Source organism: Aquarana catesbeiana, linkage group LG04 (assembly GCF_042186555.1).
Source record: "Aquarana catesbeiana isolate 2022-GZ linkage group LG04, ASM4218655v1, whole genome shotgun sequence".
Taxonomy (NCBI): domain Eukaryota; kingdom Metazoa; phylum Chordata; class Amphibia; order Anura; family Ranidae; genus Aquarana; species Aquarana catesbeiana.
The window spans coordinates 383,837,183-383,856,905 of record NC_133327.1 but is presented as its reverse complement, the minus strand read 5'-3'; the positions used below and the strand labels follow the sequence as shown (position 1 = coordinate 383,856,905).

The 19,723-nt window shown below is 40.3% G+C and overlaps 1 protein-coding gene across 1 annotated transcript in view; it reads left to right on the top strand.

Moving 5' to 3' along the window:
* Positions 1-315: 315 nt before the first annotated feature.
* Positions 316-19,723, top strand: part of ROS1 (ROS proto-oncogene 1, receptor tyrosine kinase) — a 249,252-nt gene continuing 229,844 nt past the window's right edge. The window contains exon 1 of the mRNA XM_073627146.1: positions 316-704. Coding sequence (XP_073483247.1) covers positions 633-704 — 72 coding nt within the window. The 5' untranslated portion in view covers positions 316-632. The remainder of the gene's footprint in view (positions 705-19,723) is intronic.

The following is a 19,723-nucleotide window of genomic DNA, read 5'->3' as shown; positions in this document are numbered from 1 at the left end:
CACCCAAGAATTATGTGTGAATTGGCAACACTGTAATTATTTCTATATATACACACGCCACACATAAAATTAGAAGAAATGTGTATATACAAGTGTGCTGAACGAAGCAACCATTGGGATTCTATTGTAAATAATCAATATTTCTTTCTTAGTTAAGCACGTTTCCTTGGCACGGTTGTTAAAACTTACAAAGAAAGCTACGGCATTTGGCGGGTTGATGAATAACTACGAAGGCCACTAAACAGTTATATGTCGGACTACTTGTGGAACTTTAGTCATAGGAGGGTGTGACTGTGTACATTAAGATTAAAACTGAAAAGACAGATTCAGTCTTGGGATTTATTAGCAATGTCTAGCTATCAGTGGAGAAAAACTTTATTTTTCTAATTTTTTTTATGGCCAAATTTTAGTTGAGATACTCCTTAGATATATAGGAATCACACACCCATCGGAGAAATAGGAAATTATTTTTTCATAGTGTCAGACAACGCAGAAGTAATCCTTCGTCATCTAGAGGGGTTTTTCTCTCGATTTTGCCAATCTATGGTTGATTCCCAGTAATATATCATTTTCAAATCCACTGCTGGAATGTTTTGGAAACCTAAAGCTACGACTTAAAGAGGACAGAAATTATGTACAGTGTTCTCTGCACGGTTGCTCTGTTAATCATTGGAGATGGTCTCTTTTTACACACATATGGCCAGGTAAGTTATCATTTACTCTTATTTTTCAAGGAGTGAGTTGAAAAGCAGAAATAGAGTTACATCATTATCCTACGTATTACATTAAAATGTATGAATGGACAGATATATTTGGCAACAGAAATACATCTTGACTGAGAAAAAAAGTATTTTTATAAAGAAAATATAGTAATATAATGTGCTTTTTGTCTCACGGATCATTTTAATTTTGGATGGGGTTGAAGAGTGGCAAAGAGTTAGGACCCCGTCAACTCTTATTGTTGTCTGTGTCCCAGCTGGGCAGGTTAAAATGAATTTGGTCTTCGTAAATTCAATGCTGATGAAGCCGCACGTTGGAAACTGGCTAAAATTGTTTAGGAGTAAAGATCAACCAGAGTATACATGTATCTCTTAGGTTCCAAGATATTCTATGTGATCTTAATTTAGAAATGTATAATATACAGTCATAAAATCAAGAAGGACAAAAAGAAGGAAAGGATTGAATGAAGAAAGATAAAGGAACAGAAATCTTGAAAGAAAAAGTTTCAAGATTTCTTTCTCATAGTACTTTCACTTAGTACACACTATGAGAAAGTCGGAATAAAAATTCCGTACAAGTAACTCTAATAACTTGAATTCCTACACCCTGCACCACAGCATGCAAATGCAAATTCTGCTCTGACTTCCTGGTTAACAAAAAATAAGAACTGAAACAGGCCCGATTTTCATTACATACTGCCATACAGATTCTAATCATTTCTATCACGCTGCGTAGTTGGGTGAAGCAGTTCTGCCTAAGCATCTAAAGCATTTTGTAAAATTGGATCAAAAGTAGCTATACATGCCAATAAAGGCATCAGCAGGAACTATATGAGGGACTGTACAGCTCTTCTGAGAAACTTTAAAGTAAAGTAAAAATCTGTATTTTTTGCTAGAAAATTACTTAGAACCCCCACATACAATATATATATATATAGTATATATATATATATAATATATACAATAGGATATAGGTGTAGTGAACAGCACTTAAAGTCTTACAGGTGCATGCAATCAGGCCCTTCCACACAGGCCACATATAAAAAAAAAATCCAGGATTGCTGCACTCAAAATATATTGAAAAATGAAATAATATATAGTTCACACCCTTTTTCAAGTAGGAACAATCCTAAATGATCTACTATTCTCTTTCACAATATATACTTATCTCGCACTGGGAATTAATTAGGCATTTAACTCTTTTTACAACATACAAAAAAAAGTCATTTTATTTCCCAATTGCCTTAATCTCAAATCGCTGGCTGCATAGGTTAAGTTCATACTCCATGTGGTAAGGAGGTGATCCTTGTTCACATGCACCTATCGTCAAAAATACACATCTCTAATTAAAACTTAATAGAAACATTTCTGATGACATCTTCCCGTATTAACTATTTTTAAATATTTTTACATATATTGCACTTGACCTGACCACAAAAGTTTACCCATTATTAAGAACAAATATCAATTGCAAAAAAAGATGTGAATCAAAATCGGAATTTAACCCCCTAGACGGTTTATCCAATGTACCTCATGCTTTTTTAGTTTTAACTCACGATTACTTCCTCATCTACCATGAGGGATTGCTTCAATGACCATAAAGCAAAGTTGAGCCACTGTATGTTTCATTTGTACAAAATGTATCGCTAATGGGAGCTGAGTTCATTTATCACGTATGGCATACTTATGTCTAGCTATACGATCGTTCACTTTCTGTGTGGTTTCCCCCACATACAGGAGACCACACAGACATTTAATGATATAGACAACAAAGGATGACTTACCACATGGAGTATGAACTTAACCTATGCAGCCATTGATTTGAGATTAAGGCAACCAGGAAATAAAATTACTTTTTTTTGTATGTTTAAAAGAGTTAAATGCCCAATTAATTCCTGGTGTGAGATGAGTATATATTATGAAAGAGAATCGTAGAACTATTTTAACCCGAAACTGTAGATGATATGGAACTATGTTATATTTGTATATTTTGTATATAATAATTTTTCAATACATCTTGAGTGCAGCAATCCTGGATTATATTTATATATATATATATATATAATGTGTATTTTAGCAGATTTGTTTCACTTTAATGATTAAAAAATAAAAATAACAAAAAAAACAGCCTATTTGTTTTGTATAATGTGAAATATGATGTTAGGCCGAGTAAATAGATACCTAACATGGCATGCTTTAAAATTGTGCATGCTCGTGGAATGGTGACAAACTATGGTACTTAAAAATCCCAATAGGTGACGCGTTAAAACTTTTTACAGGTAACCTGTTTAGAGTTAAAGAGGAGGCCTAGCATTAGAATTATTACTCTAACGATCGCTGCGATACCTCATGTTTGTGGTTTGAACACCGTTTACATATGCAAACGTGACATACGTATGTGTTTGCTTCTGCGCGAGCCTGGAGGGATGGGGCACTTTAACCTCTTGCCGACTGGCTCACGCCGATATACGTTGGCAGAAGGGCACGTACAGGCAGATTAACGTACCTGTACGTTGCCCCTTAAGCGGTTTGCGGGCACGCCCCCCTGCCGCGACCTTCACGAGTGTGATCACGGTACCCGCGGAATGGATGTCCGCGGGGATACCCGCGATCATCTCACGGAGACGAAGAACGGGGAAATGCTGATGTAAACAAACATTTCCCCGTTCTGCCTAGTGACAGGACAGTGATCACCGCTCCCTGTAATCGGGAGCGGTGATCAGTGTTGTGTGTCACATAGCCACGCCCCCCACAGTTGGAATCACTTCCTAGGACACACTTAACCCCTTCACTGCCCCCTAGTGGTCAACCCCTTCACTGCCAGTCACATTTACACAGTAATCAATGCATTTTTAATTGCACTGATCGCTGTATAAATGTGAATGGTCCCAAAATCGCGCCAAAAGTGTCCAATCTGTCCGCCATAATGTCGCAGTCACGATAAAAATTGCTGATCGCCGCCATTACCAGTAAAAAAAAATGAATAAAAATGACATAAAACTATCCCCTATTTTGTAGATGCTATAACTTTTGTGCAAACCAATCAAGAAATGCTTATTGCGATTTTTTATTTTTTACCAAAAATATGTAGAAGAATACGTATGGGCCTAAACTGAGGGAAAAAAAATTTTTTTTATATATTTTTTGAGGATATTTATTATGGCAAAAAGTAAAAAATAGTGCTTTTTTTCAAAATTGTCGCTATTTTTTGTTTATAGCGCAAAAATTAAAAACCGCAGAGGTGATCAAATACCACCAAAAGAAAGCTCTATTTGTGGGGAAAAAAGGACATTAATTTTGTTTGGGAGCCATGTCTCACGACCGCGCAATTGTCCGTTAAAGCGACGCCGTGATGAATCGCAAAAAGTGCTCTGGTCTTTGGGCAGCCAAATGGTCCGGGGCTTAGGTGGTTAAAAAAAAAAAAAAATTCTTATTTATTTTACTTTTTATTTTTACACTATCCTTTTTTTTCACTTTTATTCCTATTAAAAGCAATGTAAACATCCCTTGTAATAGAAATAAGCATGACAGTTCCTCTTTATTGAGAGATCTGGGCTTAAAAAGTCCCCGGATCTCTCATTTACCTTTAAAAGCAAAAGTAAAAAAAAAAAAAAAACATTTACATTTTGACTTTTAAGAAAAAAAAAGAAATTGTTGGTGGCCGAGAACCAGAAGTGACATCGGAGGTCGCTCTGGTCCTTCAAGGACATGGAGCCAAGTAAGAGCCATCTTGCCTTCTCTTGACTTGATGCCCAGCCATCGGCTGCCCCGGTTCGCCCCGGAACTCTCCCGTCCCCTAGAAAAGTGACCCTGTGGCGAATTCACTGCTAGGATCACTTTTATCAGAAAGCTGGGTGCCTAACAAAAAAAAAAAAGATACTGGGGTTATGGCAGCTAGCTGCCGTAACCCCGGTATGTGACGTAAAAAACATGGCGTACATTTACAGTTAGGCGGTTGGGAAGGGGTTCCACTTGTGACACAAGGATGATGGGGGACAGCTTTAAAGAGGCCAAAAGTAAAATTGACAGTTCTATCATCCTATATAGCTACTTTTAATCCATGGTAGCATAATAAGGTAAATAGAGATATGTGGCGCTAACTTAAAGTGCATAAACGTGATGAAATAAATATAATCCAATTCTTCAAGTAAAGTGCATATGCGTAAAGAGCAAATTCACATAAATAAAGTGACTAAACATCCATTAAATTCATAAGAAGTGACATTGGATAAATAACAATGAAAATTCATGAAATATGACATCAAATAAATAAACAAATCCAAATGAAGGTGAATAGATCCAAAAATAGTCTAAAAGTGCATCAAGATGAAAAAAAAATCACAAATTTAGAAAAAATTGAAAAAAATCGCATGAGATAAAAAAAAAGTCGAATGCAATAACAAAAATCACATAAAGTGCAAAAAAGTGCAGAAATGCTATAAAAATAGCCACAAGTCGATCCAATTAATGTAATACAGTTCCAACATGAACAAAGTGAGTCTTCATAAAACAGTTTGTGCAAAAAAATAGATGAAAAAAGTGCAAGTGCAAACAATTATAGGTGACAGATTCCTCTTAATAACCGTACTCCGTGGAGCGCCACACGTTTTCCCCAGCCTCTCACCTCTAGCAAAGATCCCTAGGGTCAAGTCGAGCCTGCAGTCAGGAAGTGGATGAAACACCATCAATCGATCAGTCTCCTTCGATTGTCACAGGTCTGGCAAATCTCCTCCGGGGGCCAGGCAGCGCATGACGTCACCCGCGGCTGTCAGCCTGTGTCTACGATCACACGCCAGTTAGCCGGCACTCGGACCTGAGTGCCGGTACATGTGAGTGCACTTCATTTATCATTTTATGAATAAAGTTTATACAGAGAGCACTATATTTTGCATGTTTCATTTGCATATACAACACCTGAGTTATCTGACGTGAGGGGGATTTGGATTCTAAGAACTGAGTCATTATTGCCTGGATCAGCTTTTCTGCTTATGCTGTGTGACCTGTTTCAGGTCGAAGGTTTGAGGTGAGGGGCCATCTATGTATGGTGAAGGGATTCTAGTCACCTTTGATTCAACCCCTGGCGTTTTGACTATCCACTGGTGTCCTTACCTCCTGTCTACGTCTGCTTAATCTTGTTATATTATTTAAGGACATTTTATTTGCGCAGCACTTTTTATATTTATGTTTCTTGAGGTCTTTGTTGAATTTACCTTTGTGCTTGCTTGCATTTATTCATTGCATTGTCCACTAATTAGTCAGCGCTGAGTCCATTTCTATTGTTTTTTTCATGAATTTTCACTGTTATTTATCCAATGTCACTTCTTATGAATTTAATGGATGTTTAGTCACTTTATTTATGTGATTTTGCTCTTTACGCAATTACACTTTACTTGAAGAATTGGATTATATTTATTTCATCACATTTATGCACTTTGAGTTAGTGCCACATATCTCTATTTACCTTATTGTTTTTCTGTGTGGGAACACTGCCATATGTGTGGCGGCTTCTTAGTCATGTTTAGCTGCTTTGGCTCGCCTTGGTTTTGCACATTAGTTTTCTTCTTTGTTTCATGGTAGCATAATGCTGTCTATTAAACAACTCCTGGAGTTGACTAATCAGTGGTGGAACTACAAGGGTTGCAAAGGTTGCACTTGCGACCAGGCCTGGCTTTCTGAGACTGTGGGAGGGGACCAAGAAGGCAGAAAGAGGCCCTGCTGCAGAACGTGGACTTGAGTCACACTGCTGTGGCTACAAAGCCTTGTGACTTGCCTGCGATTTCCTTGTGGCTTGCTTGTAATTTCCTTGCGACTTGCTTGTGACTTTTGTGTTAATATTGCAGTCTATTGAGGGTTCTAGTTACACATGTGATACCTGTGGAGTTATATATTGACAGATTATGCATCCTTTGCTCCTCCTCTTCTCCGAGTGCCCCTATAGCAAGCTGTGTCACTCCTCACAGGATTTGATTGACAGCAGCAGGAACCAATGGCTCCCACTGCTGCGTCTTTGTCCTGTGAGAAGAGGGAGAGAGAACAGCATTGCTGCAGCCAGACACAGCACTGGATCGAGAGAAGAGTCACGTAAGTATTTAGGCGGGGAGAAGATTTTTTTTTTACCTACTGTAGGTAAAGGATGTCTTGCCTTTAGAACCACTGGGGTTTATTTACTGAAATTTGATGGCATGACAGTCATTAGGCTTTTAACTTCAGCTGGTTCAATTATGTTTGACAAAAAACCTGGAAGCTGATTGGTTTCTATGCAGAGCTGCACCAGATTTTGCACTGTCCAGTTTAGTAAATTAACCCCACTATAAGGAAGCTCTTTTGTTATAGGCTTTTTATATCTAGCATGAATATATAACTTTATCCATATTCATCCTGACTAAGTGAATTTCACGAGTCGCATAAAGAGAACATTATATTATATGCTTTATGAAACCTGTGCTGTCAAGTATGACATGAGGAGGGACTGTGGGTTGAAGTTGTCATTTTTATTTTTTGTACATGTGGCCTATGTAATTGTTCTTATCAATATACTGTACATTAAACATTTTAATCTTTTGGAATAATGAAGAAAAGGACATATGAGAATTAAGTGGTGTGCAGACCTGCCAACATCCTAGAGAAATGTTCAAAGAAAAAAGATTTGCAACAAAGTGCATAAAGGGGACGCCCATTTGTACTTTACAGGGCAGAAAAAGAGTATGGAGAGTAGATATATATATATAAAAGGCACAGAAATGACAACTTCATTGGTGTACAAAAAGTAGAAATTTTAAAAGGCAAAGTACAGTTCACTTATTGAAAACGATAATCAAATGAGTTGATATAAGATGTTTAGAACATACAATTGATATCACCCAGAGCTAGCAATCCCAGGTGGCCGCCCCAATTGAAATTGGGTGCGGTTAGGGGTTGGTAGCTATAGTGTACATCCCAACATGTTTTGGAAAAACCATAATCGGACGTGTATATTCCTTCTTCAGGGGCGTTTACACAGTTGGGTAAAGATATTCTTTTATCTGAAACATAGATACACAGTCATGTGATAATATTACATAATGGCATAGTAGAAACATCAAGAGATAGCCTGTCATACCAATATAGAAAATAGCCAAGAACATAGTACTTACCTAATCAGACTCATTGGGGAGGGATAAAAACAAGCAAGGAAAACACGTGCTGGCTGCAAAGGTCCACACATGGCAGTGTCCGTGTGTCCATGGGCCGGTCCGCAAAGGCACATTCACAAGAGACACCCAGTCCACCCAACAGCGATCAAAATATTGCCACTGTAGGGAAAAATTGTACCAGGAGGGTATTAAGAATTCAAGAATCCTCATAAAGTAAGGAGGAGGATGAAGAAGAAGTACAACTGACATTTAAGGCAGACAGCCATGTCTGTGCATGGCTTATCAAGGACATAGTATTGACCTTAAACTGGATGTTTTGAATATGCTGCTGACATCCCGGTAGCAGCCAGTGAACTGACACAGGCCGTCCGGGTGTGAACATTCAAGTACCTAATTCATGGAAGAGTCAGCCAATAGGGAGAGGGCAATCACCTCCGCCAGTACAGCTGCGTGTAAACACAGCCAAATGGCGAAAGTCAAGGAGTCCCTCTGACATGGGGGCGCACGGCGTAGCCATGCCCAAGAAAGGCATGATGACGTCACCGGTGGGCAAGCACTCACCGATCGTCAAGGAGATGACGGCGAGAGCGTAAACACGCTCCTCCTCACGCAGCCATCACAGGGCAGAGATAGAAACCAGTCCATTGTGAGCCCCCTGCTGTGCGAGTGAGCAAACCGCCAGGTGTCTGCGCAGAAGCAGAGACGGCAGAGGCACAAGAACACAGGCCATCTGGTGGGTGAGGATGGAATAGCAGCCAGCAAGTTTACATGAAAAGAAAAAATGCAAGAAACAAAAAAACAGAACAGAAAAATGGGCAAAATAATTGCATAGAACATAATATGCAATATACTAGCATACAGTCATAGTATTAAGTATTTAGACATATGAGACAAATATGAGCTAAGAATAGCCAATATTGAGTATCTCAGCAACATTGTAACAGTTCATATGAAGAAAGCTCAACATTGTGGCAGTCCATATGGAAAGGATATACTTGATATGATAAACGTTGAAGATTTAAAAATACAGTAGGAACAGTATTATTGTAGCCAGAGGAGCAGAGAAAGAGGAAAATCTTGTGACATCCCTGGGGTTAATTACTCATTAATGTCATGATTGTAATGATAGATGTATGTATGTAATATTACTTATAAATATACTGTACATTAAACATTTTAATCTTTTGGAATAAAGACTAATGTTTTTCAACTGGGGTTGATACTGTGGATCATAATCTAGTGTCAGGATAGTCCCAAATTTTTAAAATAAACACAATTTAAATGCAACAGGGGTGATGACATTTTTTTGCCCCCACAACTCTTTAGTAGGTGCTGTGGATGCAAAAAAAAAATTATATATATATATATATATATATATATATATATATATATATATATATATATATATATATAATATATATATATATTGCAGTCCACCTGAGAGCCACTAACATAATAACTACAATTTCCAAAAGGTGGACAGCAATAGTCACTGACACATTTCTTAAAGTAGAGGTTTCCTTTTATAATATTCAACAAAAATTATGGAAACTAAAAAAATGTACTGAAAATACATCCTAATTGTAACACCCTCTAGTGTGTGCTGGAAATACAGTAGGCAAACTATACTCTGACTCACTCACTGTAGATTTTTGTGAGTCTTAATTGGGTCAGGGCTGGGTGACTTATCCTGGCAGCTCTCTGGTACCTCCCCCTGGTCTGGAAGGTTGGAGAACCTTCTAGAATTAGAGGACAAAGGTTAGGAGGAGCTGCCATGCATATTATGAGGCCTCAGCCAATCCCCAGTAATGGGCTGGCAGGGGGCAGAGAATACCTAATAAATAGACGTGGGCCAGGCTAGCAGCGGCAGTCAGGTGGAAGACGGAGATACAGTGTTGAGGAGGCTGTCAGTGGCCCTGAGCGGTACCCCCTAGCCTGGGGGGGGGGGGGTCCTGCCTTTGGCTCGAGTGCTGGAAGAATCCTGCTAAAACACATTGAAGGAGGTCTTCCTGGAGGCGCGGGAGCAAGAAAGGACAGAGTGCGTAGTTCAGCACTGGTTGGGACTAACAAAGGAGGGAGGCTGCCACGTGTAGCCAGTCTCCCTTGAAGACAGCGGTGTGCTTAAGTCTTCAGTTCTTTCCCTGAAAGGTCTCCTGAGAGTCAGGCGGGCTGGTGAAAAGTCAGTTGGGTGGACTGGTGTAAAGAGGCAGCTGCAGCCAGGTGGGCTGGCAGGGCTTTAAGAGGTAATGCTGGGGTCAGTGACCACAGAGTAAAGAGGAGGGAAAGTTACATGCTGTGGCACTGACAAGAAGACTGTCAAGTTCCCCTAGGAGTGCACCAGCAGAGGCTGAGCAAGAGTGTGCAGGAGGAAAGTGAAAAAGAGACTGTATATAGATGTAAAGTTGTCCCTGAATATACTGAAATCAAGGGGGGGGATCCCATAACTTCCCATCCCTATACAAGTTGTTAACCCTCTAATAAACAACAAAAACAAAGCTATGGACTGTTCCCTGACTCTGAGTGCCTGGAAAGATTTGGTGTGCCTGGTTGTGCAGGGGTGTGGGATCCCTTTCATCTGCAGCTCCTACTTAGGGTGTGCTACATAATTAATAACAGTCATTATTATTTACTTAGACTCCTGAAAGTTGATGTGTGATTGGTTCTTATTGCTCTATACACCATTAAACACCATTAAATAGTCAGTATGACAAATTTTATTGTAAATCGTGAATTTAATCATATAAACTGGAACAGAAAGCATTTTACGTTAGAAACCAGGAAATAATGCAATGCCAGTGTTTAGCACAATCTGACCATGGAAAAATAATTTTGTTAAAGATTTTCTTTTTTAATAAGATTCATGCTCAGATCACATAAGTGTATGTGTTAATGGGCGATAGAAAGATTGTCACTAGCTCTGGCTTATCATATGGAAAATAATAGCAACTGAATGAAAAAGATCCAAGACAGCAGATTGCTTTTTCCTACAATATTGTCAAAGATCTAATTTCTACAGGACATATGTACTACAATGGAACATGTTTGATAGCCTATCTGTATCATACAAACTTATATGGATGTTTTGCTCCATTTTATGTAAATTTTCTGTGTTTCTATTGAACTACATGAGATTGTTATTGTTTTGTAGTATGTTGACATCTCGTGGAGGTTTTGGGCCACTACAACTTGTTTACTATGTTATATTGGTTTCTTCCTCTGTCATCCCCTCCTGTATAGTGGTAGTTAGTTCAGTCCTAGCCAAACCCCCCCTTTTTCTTCCACGTTCTCGCAATCAGTGTTAGTACTTTGTAGTGACAGGGCTTAGGAAAGCCATTGTCTTCTTACACTTCAAAGGACTGGAAAAACATTCTGTGTACTGCAATTAACTGAAGTACAGTGTTTTGAAAAACTATACATACCCCTTGAAATTTTCCACATTTTATGTTACAACCAAAAATGTAAATGTATTTTATTGGGATTTTATGTGATAGACCAACACAAAGGGGCACATAATTGTGAAGTGAAAGGAAAATGATAAATAATATATTTTTTTTTTTACAAATAAATGGGTGAAAATTGTGGTGTGCATTTGTATTTAGCCCCTGAGTCAATACTTTGAAAAACCACCTTTTGGTGCTCAATTACAGCTGCAAGTCTTTTTGGGGATGTCTCTACCAGCTTTGCACATCTAGAGAGTGACATTTTTGCCCATTCTTCTTTGCAAAATAGCTCAAGCTCTGTCAGATTGGATGGAGAGCGTCTGTAAACAACTATTTTCAAGTCTTGCCACAGATTCTCAGTTGGATTTAGGTCTGGACTTTGACTGGGCCATTCTAACACAGGAATATGTTTTTGATCTAAACCATTCCATTGTAGCTGTGGCTGTATGTTTAGGGTTGTTGTCCTGCTGGATGGTGAACCTCCGCCCCAGTCTCAAGTCTTTTGCAGACTCTAATGCCGCGTACACACGAGCGGAATGTCCTACAGAAAAAGTCCAACAGAAGCTTTTCATCGTATATTTCGATCGTGTGTATGCCTCATCAGCCTTTTTTTCTTTAGAAAATTCTGACGGACCTAGAAATAGAACATGTTCTAAATATTTCCGACTGAACCAATTCCTATCAGGAAAACCGCTCGTCTGTATGCTGTTCCAACGGACCAAAAACGACGCATGCTCTGAAGCAAGTACGAGACGGAAGCTATTGGCTACTGGCTATTGAACTTCCTTTCTCTAGTCCCATCGTACGTGTTGTACGTCACCGCATTCTTGACGGTCGGACTTTGGTCGGACTTTGGTTTGACCGTGTGTAGGCAAGACCGCTTGAATGGAATTCCATCGGAGTTCCATCGGAGAAACCTTCAGAGTTTATTCCGATGGAAAACCGGTCGTGTGTACAGGGCATTACAGGTTTTCTTCTAAGATTAACCTGTTTTTTTACTCCAACCATCTTCCCATCAACTCTGACCAGCTTCCCTGTCCGTGCTGAAGAAAAGCATACCCACAACAATCTCTGATGAAGTCACGTGACCGCGACGATACGCGTTGGATTGGCTTACACGATACCGGAAGTGACGTCGGGCCATGAGCTCGCTGCATGTTTTTTATCTCGTTTCATTATGTGAGTACTTTTAAACCTTCAAACTCAAATAAATATCTGTAATTACATACTTCACGATTTGGGTCCCCCCTCTCCTTTTTACTCTATGTTCACGGACCTGGGAGGCTGCCCACTGTCACTGAGGCATATAGAGATAACCTATCATTATATATGAAGACTATACATCAGGCTACCAAGGCATATTAGGATATCTAGTCCATTGACGCTTCCCCTGGCCACTACCACACAAGAGGAACATCGGATGCGAGCCATTGGAGGATTTACTGACCACCACCATTTGTTACAACATGCTGTTACCTTACAGCTGTAAGGTAAGGTAGCCACTGCACACCTGAGGTGTTTATACACTGAAAAGGATTCACATCACCTATGCACTTAAAGAATGTATTTTCACTGACTGTCACTTGGAGCACAGCACTTCACCGCATCTTATTTCTATTTTATTTTTTTATTTTTTCTATTCATGTACACTGTTGGACTCTACCTCATATTTTGTCAGCATTAGCACCTTTTTATTCTATGCAATTTGAAGGTTATGCAATTATGTAGCAATTTTATGCTTTTCTATAACATTTTGCACATGCAATGTTACTTTTATATGCGTTTTTTTGCAACTTGAAGGTTATGTGATTATTGAGCAATTGTATGCGTTTCTATGCAAATTCGCACATACCTTGTCACTATATATGCGTTATATGCAATTTTGCACATGCAATGTCATTTTATATAGCCTTTTAACTAATTTAGCACTTTATTTATGGTACTAATTTTTTCACTAGAGCGCGACACCATATATTGATTTTTATTTACTTATTGTTGGTGTGGTTTGACCAGTTCGGTGTCTGCTGCAGCTAGTGTTCAGTTGTTTTTTGTTGTTCTGGTAGCGCAGAGATATTCTTTCCTATTCATACCCACAACATGATGTTGCCACCACCATGTTTCACCGCGGGAATGGTGGTTTCAGGGTGATGTACAGTGTTAGTTTTCCACCACACATAGTGTTTTGCTTTTAGGAAGAAAAATCTTATCTGACCAGAGCACCTTATTCCACATGTTTGCTGTGTCCCCCACATGGCTTCTAGCAAACTGCAAACGGGACTTCTCATGGCTTTCTTTCAACAATGGCTTTCTTCTTACTACACTTCCATAAGGACTAGATTTGTGGAGTGCACAACTAATAGTCGTCCTGTGGACAGACTCTCCCACATGAGCTTTGGATCTCTGCAGCTCCTCCAGAGTAACCACAGGCCTCTTGGCTGCTTCTCTGATTAATGCTCTCCTTGTTCTCCTTGTTTAGGTGGATGGCCATGTCGTGGTAGGTTTGTGCCACAGAACATCCCACACTCCGCTTGAGTGCTTCTGTCATATATCGCTTCCTCCCAGTCTGAATATAGATATCAGATATTCCAAACCGCTGACAACCAAGAACCAGACAGTACTTGTTTTGGCTGCTGAACATGAACTGTTTATTTGAACACAGGCACACAGAGATATTCAAACTTCTCATCAGTAGACTGTCCAATCAGCAGGGAGAGCTGTTGGAGGAACCCTCCCCCCCTCTCACAGCTAATCTACATAGACATGTACATCCCATAATAGGTTGCTCCCAAGGCAGGCAGACACAATAGAACAATGGGATACAGCCACACCTAACAAACACATAGCAACCCCCACCCCACCTCAAGCCATCTAGCAATACTCTCTGATGAACGGTGGACTTTATCTTCATATATTCTTGAGGTCAGACTGGGGTTCTCAGTCACCCTGTGCCCCTAATATACACAGGGTGACATACACATAGGAGGGGCTGGGGGAGCTGGACAAGGAGCTTCCAGTGCTCTCCAAGGTAACCTGGAAGCCCCGTGCCCTAAGTGACTCCCGTCACAGTTTGCAGTTGTGCCATATTCTTTCCATTTTTGGATGATGGATTGAACAGTGCTCCGTGAGATGTTCAAAGCTTGGGATATTTTTTTATAACCTAACTCTGCTTTAAACTTCTCCAAAACTTTATCCCTGGCCTGTTGGGTGTGTTCTTTGGCCTGCATGATGCTGTTTGTTCACTAAGGTTCTCTAAGAACATCTGTATTTATACTGAGATTAAATTATATGCAGTTGGACTCTATTTGCTAATTAGGTGACTTCTGAAGGCAATTGGTTCCATTTGATTTTAGTCAGGGGTATCAGAGTAAAGGGGGCTGAATACAAATGCACACCACTCTTTTCAGATATTTTTTTGTAAGATATTTTGAAAACCATTTATCATTTTCCTTCCACTTCACAATTATGTGCCACTTTGTGTTGGTCTATCACATATAATCCCAATAAAATACATTTACATTTCTGGTTGTAGCATGACAAAAGGTGGAAAATTTCAAGGATATGAATACTTTTTCAAGGCACTGTAAAATTTGTTTTCTTTTTTTTGTTTGTTTTTTAAGAGTTTCCTTTGGATGGTGCCAAATCAGCAGGCGACTATACTGTCCAGACATACTTCTAAGGAAGTATGTCAATGCATAAAGCAGTGTTTGAATTAGGACATGGGATACGTATATCATAGGCACATGCACGAGGTGTTCTGGCTGTGCTTCTTGCGCTAGAGCTTTTTCTTTCTTGTGGCAAGTGCCCGGACTCTGTTCCAGCAGCTCTACCAATGGAACTGTGAGTGGGACTGTTTTAATTTGAATCCAGTTACTGAGAGTCTGAGGAGTGCAGCCACCGACCACAGAGTAAGCAGGCAGGTGCCCACATTTGCCAATGGTTCCTCCTATAGTTCAGCTACAGCATCCCTGAGTATGTAGCAGAGTGATATTCAGCTGCACTTCGCCAGCTCTCCCTTGTATCTCTGCTTACCACTTTCATAGGACAGCCACGCTTAGTTGTGAGCAGATGTCTATTTGAAATTTTCAAAAATTATAAGTGGGAAAACAAATGGAAAAGGAAACTATTTGTGAACAAATCCCCCAAGAAAGATATGCTGTTGGATGGATTCTCAGTATGCATGAGCCACCTGGTAGAGTGAGGAGCTCAAAATCATATGAGAACACATAGCCTGTTAGAAGAGTGCATTATCACAGGAGTTTAAGCTCCCAGAAGTATTGGAGGCTGGGGCTGAGATTAGTTTAGTTCTTGATTTGGGGTGGTAGTGGTGGTGGTGGTGGGGGGGTGGTTTGTCATATGCAGAGATGTATAAGATGTGTGTGTGTGTATATATATATATATATATATATATATATATATATATATATATATATTTAAATAAACAAATATAACCAGCTTGGGGTCCCCCCAAAATCCATACCAGACCCTTATCTGAGCAGGATGAGCAAGCAGCCCCCCTCCTGAACCATACCAAACCATATGCCCTCAACATGGGGGTGCTTTGGGGCAATTCCTTTATTGAAAAATAAAAAATAAAAAAACAGTCTCCCCCCCATGTAAATCCATCATCATCACGGCACCCGTCGCACCTGAAAAAAAAAATCGCATCCGTCATCCATGAAGGCTGGCCACCTACTGCAGCCTCTGCCATTTGACAGTTTTTTTTATAGGTGAGGGGGAGCCACCTGATGGCACCCCCCACCTTGTGACGTAACGGACCGGTGCATGCTGGGTCAGTGAGGGCATAAGGGTTCAGTGCCAACAGGTGACATTACCAGGTGGCTCTGCCCCTTTCCTATATAAGAACTGTCAAATGGCGGAGCCTGCAGTTGGTGGCCAGCCTTCATGGACTGCGGGAATGTTTTTTTTTTCTTTTTCCTTTTTGGGATCGGCTGTGGCGGCGGCGGGATTGACGATGTATTTACATGGGGGGACACTGTTTTTGTATTTTTTATTTTTTAATAAAGGAATTGTCAAAAATTTTCTCTGTGTTTTAATTACTCTTTGACACTTTTTTGGTGAATGGGTAGGAGAACTATGTACCCCATGCTAATTCACATAATGGGGGGGGAGGTCGGGATCTGGGGGCGCCCTTGTTAAAGGGGGCTTCCGGATTCTGACAAGCCCCCTGCCCGCATACCCCCACAACTACTGGCCAGGGTTGTGGGGATCAGGCCCTTGTGCTCATCAACATGGGGACAGGGTGCTTTGGGGTGGGGAAGGCAGAGTCATCCCTGCCCCAAAGCACCCACCTCCCCATGTTGAGGGCATGTGGCCTGGTGTGGTTCAGGAGGGGGGCACGCGCTCATCCCCCCCTTTCCTGACTTGCCAGGCTGCATGCACGGTTAAGGGTCTGGTATGGATTTTAAGGGGGACCCCACCCAGTTTTTTAAAAAATCCCTTGTATCTCTGCTTACCACTTTTTTTTTTAATTTTGGTGTGGGGTTTCCCTTAAAATCCATACCAGACCCGAAGGCTGTGCCCCCCACCCCAATGCACCTCCTTGTGTCAGTGTTGATGGGGGCAAAGGGCCTCATCCCCACAACCCTGGTTGGTGGTTTTAGGGGTCTGTGGGTGGGAGGCTTATCGAAATATGGAAGCCCCCTTTAACAAGCCCCCCTTGTGTGAATGAGTATGGGGTACATAGTACCCCTACCTATTCACCAGTAAAGTGTAAAAAATAAGTAAAGACACAACACAAGTTTTTGATAAGTGCTTTGTTAAAAAAATTTAAAAAAATGTCCCCCAGTGTAGATCTATCGTCAATCACAACGCCCACCGCACTGCTGGACCCGAAAAAAGAAAAAAAAAACCTCTGGTCCCGCTATCTACTTGCTGCTCCGTCTGACATTTCCTAAATTGTTTATGGGTGGGGCCACCCGGTGATGTCACATTCTTGTAACGTCATCAACCAAGGCATGCTGGGTGGATGACGTCACAAGGAGGGATCACCAAATTATGTAATTGGGTGATTCTGCCCCTTAGTTATTTAAGAAATGTCAGACGGAGGAGCAAGCAGATAGTGGGAGCCTTTGAAGAAATTGGAGTTTTTTTTGTTTTTTTCTTTTTTTGGGTCCGGTGGTGCGATGGGCTTCGTGATTGACGATGAATCTACAACGGGGGAAAATAAAAAAAAAAAAATGAATAAAGGAATTGTCCAAAACTTGTGTTGTGTCTTTGCTCACTTTTTACACTTTTTTGGTGAATGGGTAGGGGCACTATGTACCCCATGCTCATTCACATATGGGGGGGCCAGGATCTGGGGGCTTCCAGATTTCGATAAGCCCCCTGCTTGCATACCCCCTCAACCACCGCCCATGGTTATGGGCAAGAGACTTCTTTTGACCGATCTGAATTAGAATCATTCCGAAAATTTGGAATTCCTTAGAAAATTAATAAACGACACAAAATTTAATGAAACAAAACTAAATGAATTCTGAAACAAATCAACGGAATTAAATTTGTAACGCAATGAACCTGAATCTGAAAAGAAACAAATTTTTTCGTTCTACACAAGTCTACTGCAAAGAATGTTAACCTGATGGATTATAATTAGTAATCATGCAGGAAATCAGTAACAAACATTTACAGTATCTCATACAGGAAACTGTCAGATTGGTAGGTTTGACAATATGCGCACCAGTTGTAAAAAAATACTTTGACATCTTTTTGATAAATGTCTATTACTCTTGTTATTGCCTATTTTTAGGTTTTTAAGGGGTTTACTCCTGTAATAGCTTTGTACAGAACAGAAGTTGAAGAATTGTTGCACTTAAGACCTGAGCCCAATATTCCTACATTAATGTCTCTCCCAAGTACTAATCCCACACTTCCACACTGCCACATCATAAGCCTACACAATGCCTTCGTAGTGTACTGATCCCTAATTTCTCCATTCAAGATATCACTGTAGGTACCTACATAAAGAAGCTGACTATTAAGGCCACTGGAGAGAAACATCTTTTTTCCAGTTATATTATTCATTTTGTTTGTCACATTTAATAGATTTGTCTAGTCTAGTGCATACATTTGCCTAGTCCAATCCTGTACTGTCAATACATTATGTATGTATAACTGAAAGGCACCAAAGCCAACTGCACCTGGAAATGTCACAGTAGATCAATATAGTCAAACTGCTGGTGTCAAACAAACATCATTATTAATAACATTCCTTTTTTTTACCGGCTCTACAGTCTAAAGGTCATCTAGCTAGGTGTTTTGTTTGATTTTTGAATTTTTTTTATTCTTCAATCATACTTTTTATAATTATACTATCAAATTCTGTGAGCATAGAGCAGATTGGGAGGGGGGGGGGGGATGGGATTGGGCCGAGCCATGCTGTGTGTGTCAATAGACGCTAACAGCCTTGCTCGGGATTGAGCCCGCAGGTGCACCCCCATAGGAAGCTTCCTATAATGGCACACAGAGAAAGGGAGGAGCCTGGAGTGCTGGCGGGGAACCCCAGAAGAGGAGTTTTGAGGCTGCATGCACAGAGCAGGTAAGTATAACATATTATTTTCCACCAAAAAAAATACATTTACAAATGCTTTAAATTAAATATTTCCTCCAGGATCTGACCTACATTGCAACAGAACCAAAATCATCCAAGTGTTTGAAAGACTAAGATCTAAAGAGATCCAGCTTCATTTTATTTACACCATACTACTGTAGTGCTCCCCCGTAGGAGCCACTGGTAATTTGGGGTACTCTGCTTTCTCTAGCCTTAGACGAGGCATCACCCTCGTTGACACCAGAATACCTTGTGTGGGAACTCCTAGCAGACGTACATGAATTGCGCACAATGCAAAGGATAAGCAGACTGTATTAGCAGTTTAAAGTTACAAATAAAACAGAGCAGATTGGTACATCAACATCAATGCATAACAGATACAGGGGACTCAACAGAGGTATTTCTAGAGTCAAACCCAGCTTATACTGCAGTATTTGGAACATAAACATTATCTCTGCCCATGAGAGGTTAAGCCTCCAAAAAGAATTATGAAGAGGTGTAGCAGACTAAGATACTTGAGGGCTATCAGACAAAGGGGCTAGGCTTAGGCCTTCAAATTTAAACTCAGTAACAGCAACCCAGTTCTGCCCTCAGGAATGGAACAACTTGGCAAGTCTGCTGACTATGGTTGAGCCCTTTAAATTAATTGCGCGCAGAATGATGAAAAGGTCTATGAGTGTGGCGTTCAATAGCAGTCTAGTTTAAACTTGGGCTCAGTAGATGTGTAGGCAGCAATTCAGAAAGTAGAGCCAGCTCAAAGGGCAGTGGTGGATATAAAGACTAGGATACCCTGTAGCAATGGGAAGCAGATAAGTAGTGGGGCAAAGTCAGCATTCTGGAGTATTCATGGCCATATGCTCTATG